General features: G+C 29.6%; 1 protein-coding gene across 1 annotated transcript in view; it reads left to right on the forward strand.

Annotated features, from left to right (window-relative positions):
* The window catches only part of LOC141297563 (calcium-activated potassium channel subunit alpha-1-like), a 68,753-nt gene that overhangs the window by 23,747 nt on the left and 28,944 nt on the right, over positions 1-16,062 (forward strand). The window contains exons 9-16 of the mRNA XM_073827979.1: positions 862-953; positions 3,821-3,931; positions 4,056-4,161; positions 5,060-5,142; positions 5,281-5,350; positions 6,786-6,941; positions 11,554-11,663; positions 12,373-12,441. Coding sequence (XP_073684080.1) covers positions 862-953; positions 3,821-3,931; positions 4,056-4,161; positions 5,060-5,142; positions 5,281-5,350; positions 6,786-6,941; positions 11,554-11,663; positions 12,373-12,441 — 797 coding nt within the window. The remainder of the gene's footprint in view (positions 1-861; positions 954-3,820; positions 3,932-4,055; positions 4,162-5,059; positions 5,143-5,280; positions 5,351-6,785; positions 6,942-11,553; positions 11,664-12,372; positions 12,442-16,062) is intronic.

Raw genomic sequence — 16,062 nt, forward strand, 5'->3', positions numbered from 1 at the left:
GTTTCTATTTAAATTTAATTATTAAAAAAAATATATATATGAATTATATACAATATTTTATAAATAAAAATTTATATAATATAAACATTTTTTACACTAATCAACACATTAATGCATAACTATAATTTTTGGTCAGTGAAATGCAATAAATATATATATATACTTTTGAAATACAATTTATTTACTGCTTATCTGAATGTTTTAAAACCAACTTATTTTAATTTTTCCCCATATAAACCAATCAATAAAATATTGAGAATAAAGTATTATTTTAATGTTAATTATTCATATTGGTTTCTTATAAAAAATAATATAAATATTATACAAAAATATTTTTTTATTTATTTCAATTAATTATTTTAAATAAATGTAATTTTTTTAAATGCAATGTTAAATGTAAAAATTAAATAAATGCAAAATGTACACATTTTTAAATGTAGAATATAATTTTTTAATAATATTTTTTATAATTAAATTAATTTATTTATACAGCCTTAGTTCATTTTAATAACTGTGTAAAGTTCATCAGTTTGTGATAATAGTGACTTTAATTCAGTCGATTTAGCTGTAAAGCATTTTTACAATGCTTTTTTGTATTTTTTAAAGCTTGATCAATTATCATTTTTATTGTTTTGCAAAAAGACGCTCATTGTTTTTTATACATGCATCTTTTTAATCGCTGAGGAGAGCAAGTCGTATTGGTTTGTAATGACATGAGGTTGATCAAACATTGACTGAATTTTCATTTTGGGCTGAATTATTCCTTTAAGCCTCTTATTTCTGATATGAAATCTCTCTTCTACTGAAAGTAGAAGCATTGGCAGACTTCTATTGTCCTGTGTCTCCTGTCTCCTCCTCCAGGCCATGTTTGCCAGCTACGTTCCTGAAATCATAGAGTTAATAGGAAACCGCAAGAAATATGGTGGTTCCTATAGTGCAGTAAATGGCAGAAAGTAAGTACCGCGGGTTGGGCTGCGCTCGCTCAGTGCGCTCGGCCCGTCTGCATGCTCGTCTCTCTCTCTGTCCCATGCATGTAGGCAATGTTTGCTCGCTACGTGCCTGAAATCGCTGCTCTCATCCTTAATCGGAAGAAATATGGAGGGAGTTATAACTCGACCCGAGGAAGAAAGTAAGTCAAAGGATCCAAGGCGCCGAACCTCTAATGAAAAGGTTCTTATTTTCCGCAGGGTCTGCCGTAAAGGAGAAGCGCCGACTCTGACCTCACAGGAAGTCGCTGTATACGGCTTCCTGTGATGTCAGAGGAGCTTCTCCACAGGAAGTAGTATTATTATGAGGGTCTGGGGTCAAATGGCACAAATCATCTCATTGCTTGTCGCGTGTGAGTCGCTCATCGCTTGCTGATTCGTGCTACTTGTGACACTTTATTTAAATTGATCAAAAGTGACAGTAAAGACATTCATAATGTTAAAAAAAGATTTCTTTCTTTCTAACTTTTTGTAACACTAATAATAGCAGAAATGTTTCTTGAGCAGCAAATCAGCATATTTGAATGATTTCTGAAAGATCATGTGAAACTTAAGACTGCAGTAATGATGCTGAAAATTCAGCTTTGACTCACAGGAATAAATTACACTTTAACCGATATAAAAATAGAAAACATAAACTATAATTTTAAATTATAGTAATATTTCATAATTTTACTGTGTTTTTGATCAAATAAATGCAGCCTTGGTAAGCAGAAAAGACTTAAAAACCAATATATTCTTACTGAAGGCTGGAGAAATGATGCTGAAAATTCAGCTTTGACTTACAGGAATAAAATACACTTTAACAGATTTTAAAATAGAAAGTAGCTTTTTTTAAATTCTAAAAATATTTCATAATTTTACAGCATTTTTGATCAAATAAATGCAGCCTTGGTGAGCAGAAAAGACCCAAAAACAAATATATTCATACTGGAGACTGGAGTAATGATGCTGAAAATTCAGCTGCGCATCACAGAAATAAATTACATTTTACAAAAGATTCACATAGAGAACAGCTATTTTAAATTCTAATAATATTTCATAATTTTACTGTTTTTTTATCAAATAATTGTAGCCTTGGTGAGCAGAAAAGACTCAAACAAATATATTCATACTGAAGACTGGTGTAATGGTGCTGAAAATTCAGCTTTGATTTACAGGAATAAATTACAGTTTAACAAATATGAAAATAGCAAACAGCTATTTTAAATTCTAATAATATTTCATAATTTTACTGTATTTTTGATCAAATAATTGGAGCCTTGGTGAGCAGAAAAGACTCAAAAACAAATATATTCATACTGAAGACTGGAGTAATGATGCTGAAAATTCAGCTTTGATTTACCGGAATAAATTACAGTTTAACAAATATGAAAATAGCAAACAGCTATTTTAAATTCTAATAATATTTCATAATTTTACTGTATTTTTGTCAAATAATTGTAGCCTTGGTGAACAGAAAAGACTCAAAAACAAATATATTCATACTGAAGACTGAAGTAATAACGCTGAAAATTCAGCTGCGCATCACAGAAATAAATTACATTTTACAATAGATTTACATAGAAAACCCCATTTTAAATTCTAATAATATTTCATAATTTTACAGCATTTTTGATCAAATAAATGCAGCCTTGGTGAGCAGAAAAGACTCAAAAACAAATATATTCATACTGAAGACTGAAGTAATAATGCTGAAAATTCAGCTGCGCATCACAGAAATAAATTACATTTTACAATAGATTTACATAGAAAACCCCATTTTAAATTCTAATAATATTTCATAATTTTACAGCATTTTTGATCAAATAAATGCAGCCTTGGTGAACAGAAAAGACTCAAAAACAAATATATTCATACGGAAGGCTGGAGTAATGATGCTGAAAATTCAGCTGCGCATCACAGAAATAAATTACATTTTACACAAGATTCACATAGAGAAAAGCTATTTTAAATTCTAATAATATTTCATAATTTTACTGTATTTTACTGTATCAAATAACTGTAGCCTTGGTAAGCAGAAAAGACTCAAAAACAAATATATTCATGCATATATAAAATTTGTTTTGATTTAGCCTTTTCAAACTATTTAAAACTTATTTTAAATAATACTAACAAGCCATTTTGTAAAGCGTCACAAATATTCACATTTTCACAATATCAATCACAAAATTCAAAATTCATTGTTATTGTTTGTGTCTGTGCACAATTTACATTTGAAATACATGCTTGCATTAGTTTATAATATAATTATTCATCAGCAGTCATTTTGATGGATTATACTTTTCAGATCATTAGTAAAGCTTCTTATTGTTGTTTGTTAAATAGCTCTGATGCTTTGGCTTTAAAGTCCCCATGAAATCAGTATGGGTGTTTTGTGGTTTTAGTCTATTAGCTTTGTGCTCATCTACAGCATTTGCTCATTTAGCAGATATAAGCATTTCAAAACTATTGTCTTTCTCTTAGGAGATTATCTTTATGGCTTCAGATTATATTCGTATCTTTAGCCCATTAAATGTTCATTAAAGTCTGAGTAGTGATTTCATGGGGTCTTTAATTCATTACAGTGGCACTGCATTGCTGTTATTGCTTTAAACTCACGTGTTGTTGTTATTGTTTTTAAAGTAAACTCAAGACAAGGTTTGTTGTTGTTACAGTATAAAACCCACCCAGAAAATCCACCCAGACTCCTTTAAATCAGTACATGCTCATGGGTGATTTGACACGATTTTGCATAATTTTAAGGATAAATGTTGTGTTAAATGTATGAACTGGGTGGTTTTCTCTCTTGCTGTGGTGTTTTCTTATAATTTCGCACCCGTTGCGTTTCTCAGGCATATAGTCGTCTGCGGTCACATCACGCTGGAGAGCGTCTCCAACTTCCTTAAAGACTTCCTACACAAGGACAGGGATGATGTCAATGTAGAAATAGTTTTTCTCCATAAGTGAGTATGATTTTGAAATTGAATAGAGTGGTCATCTGCACAAAAGATGTGAAGAATGGTCATGCTGCTCTGCTTCATGAGTGACTGACTTGGTCTCACATTGCCGTTGTGTGTGTTTTCTCAGTATTTCCCCTAATCTTGAGCTGGAAGCCTTATTCAAGAGACACTTCACACAGGTGGAGTTTTACCAGGGATCCGTTCTCAACCCTCATGATCTCGCTCGAGTCAAGGTACGGCTTTAATATGCAGTCTTGGTTTCTTATAAGCACAGAAAACCTGGAACTATCGGAGGAATTTGTGTTGTACACTGTAAAAAAATAATTGGTTGGCGCCTAATTTTTTTTAAAGTGATCAAATGGTCTTTGCTAGTCATTTCAATTTAAATTATTTTAAACTGACTTCCAGTCAAATCTTGTATAACTTGAAAAATTAAGTTTTGACAATAAGTGAAAAAAACATGTTACCATGATTTAATCATTGTGTGTGTGTGTGTGTGTGTGTGTGTGTGTGTGTGTGTGTATGTATATATATATATATATATATATATATATATATATATATATATATATATATAAAACATTATTAAAAATATATTTAAAAAGCTTTTTTTATTTATTATTTGTTTTTTTTATTAAAAAATCCAATTTCAGCTGGTTGCTAAGGCACTGAATAAATGAAAATTAATTGAAAAAAGACTTAGGAACTAATAAAAATTCCCAAAAAAGCTACATTTCTAAAACTTTATCTAAAATCAAAGTAAGAAATAAAATCTAATTCATATATATTAACAAAATAGTAATAGTATATTAATGGAATCTAAATTTAAAATATGAACAATAGCTATAACCGTGCATAAAGAATTTTTAAAATAATAGTAATAGCTAATTTTTGAATCTTTTTTTATTTTATTTTTATTTTTATTATTTGTTTTTTTTTATCATTTGAGCTGATTCAATGATTGGTCTGAATGATTTTCTAGCCATTTGACTGAATGGTGTTAAATTTATGCAGTAATAACAAACAATTGAACTCATGGAAAAGGAAATTCACTGGACAAAAATATGGGAACCCTGCAAACTGTAAAGTTTATTCATTAATCTGTTTTTTTTTTTAATCTCATTTTTCTAGATTGAGTCGGCCGATGCCTGTCTGATCTTAGCCAATAAATACTGTGCAGATCCTGACGCTGAAGATGCATCCAATATCATGAGGTGAGACAGTTTGCCCATTTTATTCAAACCTTCCAAAAAAAAAAAAAAAAAAAAAAAATTAAATAACAATTATTGCATTCAACTCAAAAATCTTTGATAGATTTCAGAAGATATAAAGTGTGATGTGTATTTTTCTAGGGTGATATCCATTAAAAACTACCATCCAAAGATCCGAATCATTACACAGATGCTGCAGTACCACAATAAGGTGAGTTAAGTCCACTTATAATATTATTTAGAGTACCAAAATAAAGTTTTACAGCCAAAATGTCGATTTTCATCAGCATTTTCTCTTTTCATGATCTTTAGAATTCAACAAGTTACTGTAACTTTGAAAACTAAGAATCGTTTTTTATTTCAAACCGAAAACAAGATTATTTTTGCTTCTAGCAAAAATGCACTTAATTTTGACTTGTTTTTTCTAAAAACAAGATTTTTTTTTTAACTTTTTGATTTAATCATTTTTTTGATATTTTGGCTGAAAACAAGACAAAAAATCAGAGTAAGAAAAGCATTTTTGCAGTGTATCGCCTTACTTACTCAGTTAATTGACTACATTGATAATTGCAAACATTTTTTGTATTACAAGTTTTCTAAAATGTTAGGTTTAAACATGCAAATGAGCCATTATTTAATAAAATATGCGCTAATTTGCATACATTTCTAGTACAACAATCTAAACACTGGATGAAGTCAGTTTCAAAATTATTGTTTAATTTTTTGACTTAATAGAGTCAAATGTTTTTACAGAGAGGATTTGGGGTATCTCATATTGTCACTCCATAATTCAGAAAAAACATGTATTTTTTACCATTTTGGGGAACTAAAATGTATAAAATCAAGCAAATTATATATGAACAGAAGAAATCCCTCTATACACTGCAAAAAATGCTTTTCTTACGTAGATTTTTTGTCTTGTTTCCAGCCAAAATATCAAAAAAATCTTGAATCAGGAAGGATTTTCTAGACAAGTAAAAATTATTATCTTGTTTTTAGTAAAAACAAGTCAAAATTAAGTGAATTTTTGCTTAAAACAAGCAAAATAATCTGCCAATGGGGTAAGAAAAATAATCTTATTTCAAGCAGACAACTATATTATTTTTCTTACCCCATTGGCAGATTATTTTGCTTGTTTTAAGCAAAAACTCACCTAATTTTGACTTGTTTTTACTAAAAACAAGACACAAATTTTTACTTGTCTAGAAAATCCTTCCTGATTCAAGAATTTTTAGATATTTTGGCTGGAAACAAGACAAAAAATCTAAGTAAGAAAAGCATTTTTGCAGTGTAGAAATCTTTAGAATATAGACAGGAATAAAAATGTCAAGTTTGGTGTATGTAAGTGCTACTGAAGTGGAGATTTTTGGCTCAGTGTAGGAGAAAAAACTCATGTTGAGAAAACAGCCTTTAAAAATATGTATTGTAATTGAAATCTATTGGCACAAGTAGAAAAAGCACTATAAAAGAAACACTTAACAGTGTCTTTTGGGTGGTTTTATTCTACTAGTCTGAAAAAACACTTTATGAAACACCAAAAAGCCCAAAATCTCAAACTTGACAGGTGCATGAAAAAACAGTGTTTTTGCCTGCAGTGTCTCCCCTTAAAATCTTATTATGTATTTCTGTTTTCTGTTCTTCTCCAGGCTCATCTTCTCAACATCCCGAGCTGGAACTGGAAGGAAGGCGATGACGCCATCTGCCTCGCCGAGCTAAAGCTGGGCTTCATCGCCCAGAGCTGCCTGGCTCAGGGTCTGTCCACCATGCTGGCCAACCTCTTCTCCATGAGGTCCTACATCAAGGTCAGTCCAGTCCACACACTGCAAAAAATGCTTTTGTTTCTTAGATTTTTTTGTCTTGTTTCCAGGCAAAATATCTAAGAATTCTTAAATCAAGAAGGATTTTCTTGAGGAGTAAAAGTTATTGTCGTCTTTTCAGAAAAAACAAGTCTAATTTAAGTGCATTTTGGCTTGAAACAAGCAAAATAATCTGCCAATGGGGTAAGAAAAATATCTTGTTTTCTTTTTGAATTTTTTTTTTTTTGCTTACCCCATTGGCAGATTATTTTGTTTGTTCTAAACAAAAATTCACTTCATTTTGGCTTGTTTTTTCAGAAAACAAGACAATAATTTTTACTCGTCTAGAAAATCCTTCTTGATTTAAGAATTTTTTAGATATTTTGGTTGAAAACAAGACAAAAAAATCTAAGAAAACCATTTTTTGCAGTATACTGTAACACTGTTTAAATCCTGCATTGCAAAAAATGCTTTTCTTAGATTTTTTGTCTTGTTTCCAGGCAAAATATCGAAAAACTCTTAAATCAAGAAGGATTTTCTAAACAAGTAAAAATTATTTGTAAGTTTTTGCTTAGAACAAGCAAAATAATCTTCCAATGGGGAAAGCAAAAGAAATCTTATTTTAAAACTAGATTATTTTTCTTACCCCATTGGCAGATTATTTAGCTTGTTTTAAGCAAAAACTTATTTTGTACTTGTTTAGAAAATCCTTCTTGATTTAAGAATTTTAAATATTTTGGCTGGAAACAGGACAATAAATCTAAGTAAGAAAAGCATTTTTTGCAGTGCACGAATCAAAATAAAGTGCATTTGATTCACTTTTATTGAATGGAAAAGACCACACTGCAAAAAAGATGTTCTTATTTCTTGTTTCCAGCCGAAATATCTAAAAATTCTTAAATCAAGAAGGATTTTCTAAACAAGGACCCCACTGGCAGATTATTTTGTTTGTTCTAAGCAAAAAATCACTTCATTTTGGCTTGTTTTTTCAGAAAACAAGACAATAATTTTTACCTGTCTAGAAAATCCATCTTGATTTAAGAATTTTTTAGATATTTTGGTTGAAAACAAGACAAAAAAATCTAAGACAACCATTTTTTGCAGTGTACTTTTACACTGTTAAAATCCTGCATTGCAAAAAATACTTTTGTTTCTTAGATTTTTTGTCTTGTTTCCAGTCAAAATATCTAAGAATTCTTAAATCAAGAAGGATTTTCTTGAAGAGTAAAAGTTATTGTCGTCTTTTCAGAAAAAACAAGTCTAATTTAAGTGCATTTTGGCTTGAAACAAGCAAAATAATCTGCCAATGGGGTAAGAAAAATAATCTTGTTTTCTTTTTGAAATATTTTTTTTTTTGCTTACCCCATTGGCAGATTATTTTGTTTGTTCTAAGCAAAAATTCACTTCATTTTGGCTTGTTTTTTCAGAAAACAAGACAATAATTTTTACTCGTCTAGAAAATCCATCTTGATTTAAGAATTTTTTAGATATTTTGGTTGAAAACAAGACAAAACAATCTAAGACAACCATTTTTTGCAGTATACTGTAACACTGTTTAAATCCTGCATTGCAAAAAATGCTTTTCTTACTTAGATTTTTTGTCTTGTTTCCAGGCAAAATATCGAAAAACTCTTAAATCAAGAAGGATTTTCTAAACAAGTAAAAATTATTTGTAAGTTTTTGCTTAGAACAAGCAAAATAATCTTCCAATGGGGTAAGCAAAAGAAATCTTATTTTAAAATTAGATTATTTTTCTTACCCCATTGGCAGATTATTTAGCTTGTTCTAAGCAAAGACTTACTTTGTACTTGTTTAGAAAATCCTTCTTGATTTAAGAATTTTAAATATTTTGGCTGGAAACAAGACAATAAATCTAAGTAAGAAAAGCATTTTTTGCAGTGTACGAATCAAAATAAAGTGCATTTGATTCACTTTTATTGAATGGAAAAGACCACACTGCAAAAAAGATGTTCTTATTTCTTGTTTCCAGCCGAAATATCGAAAAATTCTTAAATCAAGAAGGATTTTCTAAACAAGGACCCCACTGGCAGATTATTTTGTTTGTTCTAAGCAAAAAATCACTTCATTTTGGCTTGTTTTTTCAGAAAACAAGACAATAATTTTTACTCGTCTAGAAAATCCTTCTTGATTTAAGAATTTTTTAGATATTTTGACTGGAAACAAGACAAAAAAATCTAAGAAAACCATTTTTTGCAGTATACTGTAACACTGTTTAAATCCTGCATTGCAAAAAATGCTTTTGTTTCTTAGATTTTTTGTCTTGTTTCCAGGCAAAATATCTAAGAATTCTTAAACCAAGAAGGATTTTCTTGAGGAGTAAAAATTATTGTCTTCTTTTCAGAAAAATAAGTCTAATTTAAGTGCATTTTGGCTTGAAACAAGCAAAATAATCTGCCAATGGGGTAAGAAAAATATCTTGTTTTCTTTTTGAAATATTTTTTTTTTTGCTTACCCCATTGGCAGATTATTTTGTTTGTTCTAAGCAAAAATTCACTTCATTTTGGCTTGTTTTTTCAGAAAACAAGACAATAATTTTTACTCGTCTAGAAAATCCTTCTTGATTTAAGAATTTTTTTGATATTTTGGTTGAAAACAAGACAAATAAAATCTAAGAAAAACATTTTTTGCAGTATACTGTAACACTGTTTAAATCCTGCATTGCAAAAAATGCTTTTCTTACTTAGATTTTTGTCTTGTTTCCAGCCGAAATATCTAAAAATTCTTAAATCAAGAAGGATTTTCTAAACAAGGACCCCACTGGCAGATTATTTTGTTTGTTCTAAGCAAAAAATCACTTCATTTTGGCTTGTTTTTTCAGAAAACAAGACAATAATTTTTACCTGTCTAGAAAATCCATCTTGATTTAAGAATTTTTTAGATATTTTGGTTGAAAACAAGACAAAAAAATCTAAGACAACCATTTTTTGCAGTGTACTTTTACACTGTTAAAATCCTGCATTGCAAAAAATACTTTTGTTTCTTAGATTTTTTGTCTTGTTTCCAGTCAAAATATCTAAGAATTCTTAAATCAAGAAGGATTTTCTTGAGGAGTAAAAATTATTGTCTTCTTTTCAGAAAAAACAAGTCTAATTTAAGTGCGTTTTGGCTTGAAACAAGCAAAATAATCTGCCAATGGGGTAAGAAAAATATCTTTTCTTTTTGAAATATTTTTTTTTTTGCTTACCCCATTGGCAGATTATTTTGTTTGTTCTAAGCAAAAATTCACTTCATTTTGGCTTGTTTTTTCAGAAAACAAGACAAGAATTTTTACTCGTCTAGAAAATCCTTCTTGATTTAAGAATTTTTTAGATATTTTGGTTGAAAACAAGACAAAAAAATCTAAGAAAACCATTTTTTGCAGTATACTGTAACACTGTTTAAATCCTGCATTGCAAAAAGTGCTTTTCTTACTTAGATTTTTTGTCTTGTTTCCAGGCAAAATATCGAAAAATTCTTAAATCAAGAAGGACTTTCTAAACAAGTACAATTTATTTTTACGTTTTTGCTTAGAACAAGTAAAAAAAATCTGCCAATGGGATAAGCAAAAGAAATCTTATTTTAAACAGAAAACTAGATTATTTTTCTTACCCCATTGGCAGATTATTTAGCTTGTTCTAAGCAAAAACTCACTATATTTTGATCCTTTTTTTTAAAACAAGACAATAATTTTTTACTCGTCTAGAAAATCCTTCTTGATTGAAGAATTTTAGATATTTTGGCTGGAAACAAGACAAAAATAAAAAAAAGAAAGAAAAGCATATTTTCCAGTACAGGATTCAAACAGTGATACGGTACACTGCAAAAAATGTTTTTCTTCGATTTTTTTGTCTTGTTTTCAACCAAAATATCTAAAAAAAATTTAAATTAAGAAGGATTTTCTAGACGAGTAAAAATTATTTGTAAGTTTTTGCTTAGAACAAGCAAAATAATCTGCCAATGGGGTAAGCCAAAGAAATCTTGTTTTAAAACTAGATTATTTTTCTTACCCCATTGGCAGATTATTTAGCTTGTTCTAAGCAAAAACTTACTTTGTACTTGTTTAGAAAATCCTTCTTGATTTAAGAATTTTAAATATTTTGGCTGGAAACAGGACAATAAATCTAAGTAAGAAAAGCATTTTTTGCAGTGTACGAATCAAAATAAAGTGCATTTGATTCACTTTTATTGAATGGAAAAGACCACACTGCAAAAAAGATGTTCTTATTTCTTGTTTCCAGCCGAAATATCTAAAAATTCTTAAATCAAGAAGGATTTTCTAAACAAGTACCCCACTGGCAGATTATTTGGCTTGTTCTAAGCAAAAACTCACTTCATTTGGACTTTTTTCTGAAAACAAGACAATAATCTTTACTTTAAATTTCCGATATTTTGGCTGGAAACAAGACAAAAAATCTAAGTAAAAAAAGCATATTTTCCAGTACAGGATTCAAACAGTGATACGGTACACTGCAAAAAATGGTTTTCTTCGATTTTTTTTGTCTTGTTTTCAACCAAAATATCTAAAAAAAATTAAATTAAGAAGGATTTTCTAGACGAGTAAAAGTTATTGTATTACTGTCTGAATCCTGTTTGAAACTCACAACTTCCCTCCGTTTAGATTGAAGAAGACACATGGCAGAAGTATTATTTAGAGGGAGTAGCCAATGAAATGTACACGGAGTATCTGTCCAGTGCCTTCGTGGGTTTGTCCTTCCCCACTGTTTGTGAGTAAGTATGATGGGTGCACTTATTTTGACTATTTTTCATATGTTAGTAAATCTTAAAAATAAAGGTGCTTAATGATGCCATAGAAGAACCTAATTTGTCTAAATGGTTCCATAAAGAACCTTGAACATCTGAAGAACCTTTCTGTTTTACAAAGGTTCTTCAGATTATAAAAAGGTAAGAAAGTGATGGTTCTTTAAAGAACCTTTGACTGAATGGTTCTTTGTGGAACCAAAAATGGTTCTTCTATGGCATCGCTGTGAAGAACCTTTTAAAGCACCTTTATTTGTAAGAGTGTATGAGAGTACAGTTATTAAAAATGACGAAATGACACAAATTGAAGTTATGGGAATCATGTAGTGAAATGCAAACTATTATATTTTGAGCAATTTCAAAGATGCCACACTTTGTTAAATATTTGTTTTGTGAAGAAAGTCACATATTAAATGTTTATGTCTATAAAAATGTATATAAGCACAAGCCAGATGCTCAAAAGGATTATGTTTAAGAACATAAGAAACAAATTCAGCCGAATATGTCCAAACTTTTGACTGGTTTTCTATCTTTCTTAATTATGTGGATATGTTTCTGTATGACTTAGCTGTGAAATTGCTGATGTAAATAGATGTAAACAAGATAAATGTCCTATAAATGTGATTATTGCTCATCTGTTACGTGTAATTTATTTTTAAATGAACAAGTTTCTTTGCAGACTCTGCTATGTGAAGCTGAAACTCCTGCTGATCGCGATTGAATATAAATCGGACCAGAGAGAAAGCAGGTCAGTCTGATCTAAAAACATTCATAATTCTAAAAGATACAGTATTCAGATAGCAATATTTACAGTGCTGCTCAAAAGTTTGAGATCAGTAAGATTTTTATTGTTTTTTTTAAGTCTCTTATGCCTGTTAAAGTTCCATTTATTTAAAAAAAAAAAAAGCAATATTATTGCAATATAAAAAAAAACTGTTTTTTAATTTTAATATACGTTAAAATAAAATATTATTTCTGTGATGCAATGCTAAATTTTCTGCATCATTACTGCAGTCTTCAGTGTCACATGATCCTTCAGAAATCATTCTAATATACTGATTTATTATCAATGTTGGAAATAGTTGTGCTGCTTAATATTTTTGGGAATCTTTGATGAATAAAAAGTTAAAAAGAATGTAATTTATTCAAAATAGAAATCTTTTCTAACAATATATATAACTATTACTTTTTATTAGTTTGACACATCCTTGCTGAATAAAAGTAATAATTTCTTTCAAAGAGAGAAAGAAAGAAAAAATGTACTGACCCTAAACTTTGAACGAGGCGTTTATTGTTACAAAAGTTTTCTATTTTAAACAAAAGCTGTTCTTTTTAACGTTTTATTTATCAAAGAGTTCTGAAAAAAGTTAAAAGTATCACAGATTCCCAAAAATATATTAAGCAGCACAAAACTGATAATAAATCAGCATATTAGAATGATTTCGGAAAGATCATGTGACACTGAAGACTGAAGTAATGCTGCTGAAAATTCAGCTTTGCATCACAGGAATAAATTATATTTTAAAGTATATTGAAATAGAAATCCACTATTTTAAATTGCATTAACATTTCACAATATTACAGTTTTTTCTGTATTTTTAATCAAATAAACAAATCGTTGATGAGCAGAAAAGTCTCCTTTAAAAAGCATAAAAAAATTGTATTGATCCCAAACTTTTAAGCCGCAGTGTATTTCTTACATTAACATACTCTTGGCTCAAATGCAGTTATTTTAGTATCATTGATATGCTATTATAGTTTTTGTTAATATTTTTAATTAGATTTCTTCTTCACTTAAACTTCAGTAAAATTTGTAGTGATTTTGTTGTGCATTTTTGTCATTTATATTAATTTTTTTGAATATCTATAACATTTTTATTATTTATTATTTTTATTTTTATTTTTATTTTTTTGTTATTTTAGTGCACTAAGTTAATCTACTTGTTAAAAATAAAAAAAGTTAAAATATATTTATTTTAATACTTGTAATACTTTGTAATACTCCATCCATGTTTTCCAATAGTTTTAGTTAACAATAATAACAGACATATCAGACTATTTTCTGCCAGTTTAAATAAAATACCCTAGACTACAAAACCCAGTCATAAGGATACATACATGGTATGGTTTGTTAAAATATGACAATATTTGGTTGAGATACAACTATTTGAAAATCTGTAATCTGAGGGTGCAAAAGAATTGAGATATTGAGAAAATCGCCTTTAAAGTTGGCAAAATGAAGTTCTTAGCTATGCATATTACTAATCAAAAATTAAGTCTTGATATATTTACAGTAGGAAATGTACAAAATATCTTTATGGAACATGATCTTTATTTCATGTACTAATGATTTTTGGCATAAAAGAAAAATAGATACTGATGTATTTTTGGCTATTGCTACAAACATAAGACTGGTTTTGTAACCCAGGGTCACATTTTGTTTCAAGTAACAAAATGTTTGTTTTTTATGGTTTACGTTTAAGTTTTAATGATAATAACCCTACTCAAATAATTTTACCCTGCATTTAGTGGTTTGTCTCACTTTGCTGCCGTTTGTGTGTTTGTTTCACACAGGGGTGGAAAATGGTATGAAATTATAAGGTTTAATTTGGTGTGGTCACGTCATGCCAAATTCTCTTGAAAATTTACTTGCCATATTTCCCTGAAACGTTCCTAAATGTTTTAGGGTTTTTTGCGCTTTGGTTAAAAATCGAGGTAGTACTGTATATGTGTAGATTTTCAAGTTTCTGTACTTCTGGTTGAGCTTTGTGTGTAAACTGTAATGTGGCAATGAAAACAGCACTGACATTATCTGCCACTGCCCTAGACATGTTTACACTGCAAAAAATGCTTTTTTTACTTAGATTTTTTGTCTTGTTTCCAGCCAAAATATCGGAAATTTAAAGTAAAGATTATTGTCTTGTTTTCAGAAAAAAACAAGTCGAAATGAAGTGAGTTTTTGCTTAGAACAAGCCAAATAATCTGCCAGTGGGGTACTTGTCTAGAAAATCCTTCTTGATTTAAGAATTTTTAGATATTTCGGCTGGAAACAAGAAATAAGAACATCTTTTTTGCAGTGTGGTCTTTTCCATTCAATAAAAGTGAATCAAATGCACTTTATTTGGATTCGTACACTGCAAAAAATGCTTTTTTTTACTTAGATTTATTGTCTTGTTTCCAGCCAAAATATCTAAAATTTCTTAAATTAAGAAGAATTTTCTAGACGTGTAAAAATTATTGTCTTGTTTTCAGAAAAAACAAGTCAAAATGAACTGAGTTTTTGCTTAGAACAAGCTAAATAATCTGCCAATGGGGTAAGCAAAAAAATATTTTTTCAGACAGAAAACAAAATTATTTTTCTTACCCCATTGGCAGATTATTTTGCTTGTTTCAAGCAAAAACGCACTTAATTTTGGCTTGTTTTTTCCTATTTTTACTCGTTTAGAAGATCATTCTTGATTTAAAAATTTTAGGTATTTTGGCTGGAAACAAGACAGAAAATCTAAGTAGGAAAAGCATTTTTTGCAGTGTAATGCTTTTACTGTCAACAAATCTTTTATTTTCTGTTATTTTCACACTTGTGAAATTAAACATACTGAATGTTTTAGGTTTAGTTCATGCAAAAATCAAACATCTGTCATTATTTACACACTCTCATGTCATTCCAAACCAGTGTTGTTTTCGTCAACGATGACGAAATCATTTCGTTGACGCCACTTTTTTTCATGACGATAACGAGACGATGACGAGGCAAAAATGGCTCGTTGATGACTAAAACATAACGAGACGTGTGTGAGTTTTCGTTGACGAGACGAGAATAGACGAAAATGTTAGTGGGTGGTCCGTCAGACGTTTAAAATGCATGACATTTCTGCTTATTGTGCATGCCAATTACAACCTAAAAAGTATCTGCCGCTATGGCAAGCCGTTTTAGCATTAAATACTCTTTGCCATACTAGTATGGCAAGCCGTTTTAGCATTCTATCCATGTTTGGTGCAGCGCACAACATGCTCAACACGTCACATTGTTGGCACTCAGACAGACAGACGATTAACCATGATTGGTGTTCGCAAACGGCGAGAGGACCTATGGGTGTATTTCAAATATGTCTTTTATGTCTAAAACCATTCCTTCATTATTGTAATTATTGGTGAAAATAGTCGATCCGGAAGCTCACATTGTGTTGAACTATAGATCTGCTATTTTCACAACTTATAAGTGACACTACCCAACAGCAAAATACTTACTGACCTACAATAATTTGTTAAAAGTATAATTTGTTCCCCCTTTTTTTGACTAAAAATAGACTAAAACCTTTTTGACTTTTCGTCGACTAAAATTGGACTAAAACTATCACATATAGAAGTG

The sequence above is a fragment of the Garra rufa genome, chromosome 22 (assembly GCF_049309525.1).
Source record: "Garra rufa chromosome 22, GarRuf1.0, whole genome shotgun sequence".
In the NCBI taxonomy this organism is placed as follows: domain Eukaryota; kingdom Metazoa; phylum Chordata; class Actinopteri; order Cypriniformes; family Cyprinidae; genus Garra; species Garra rufa.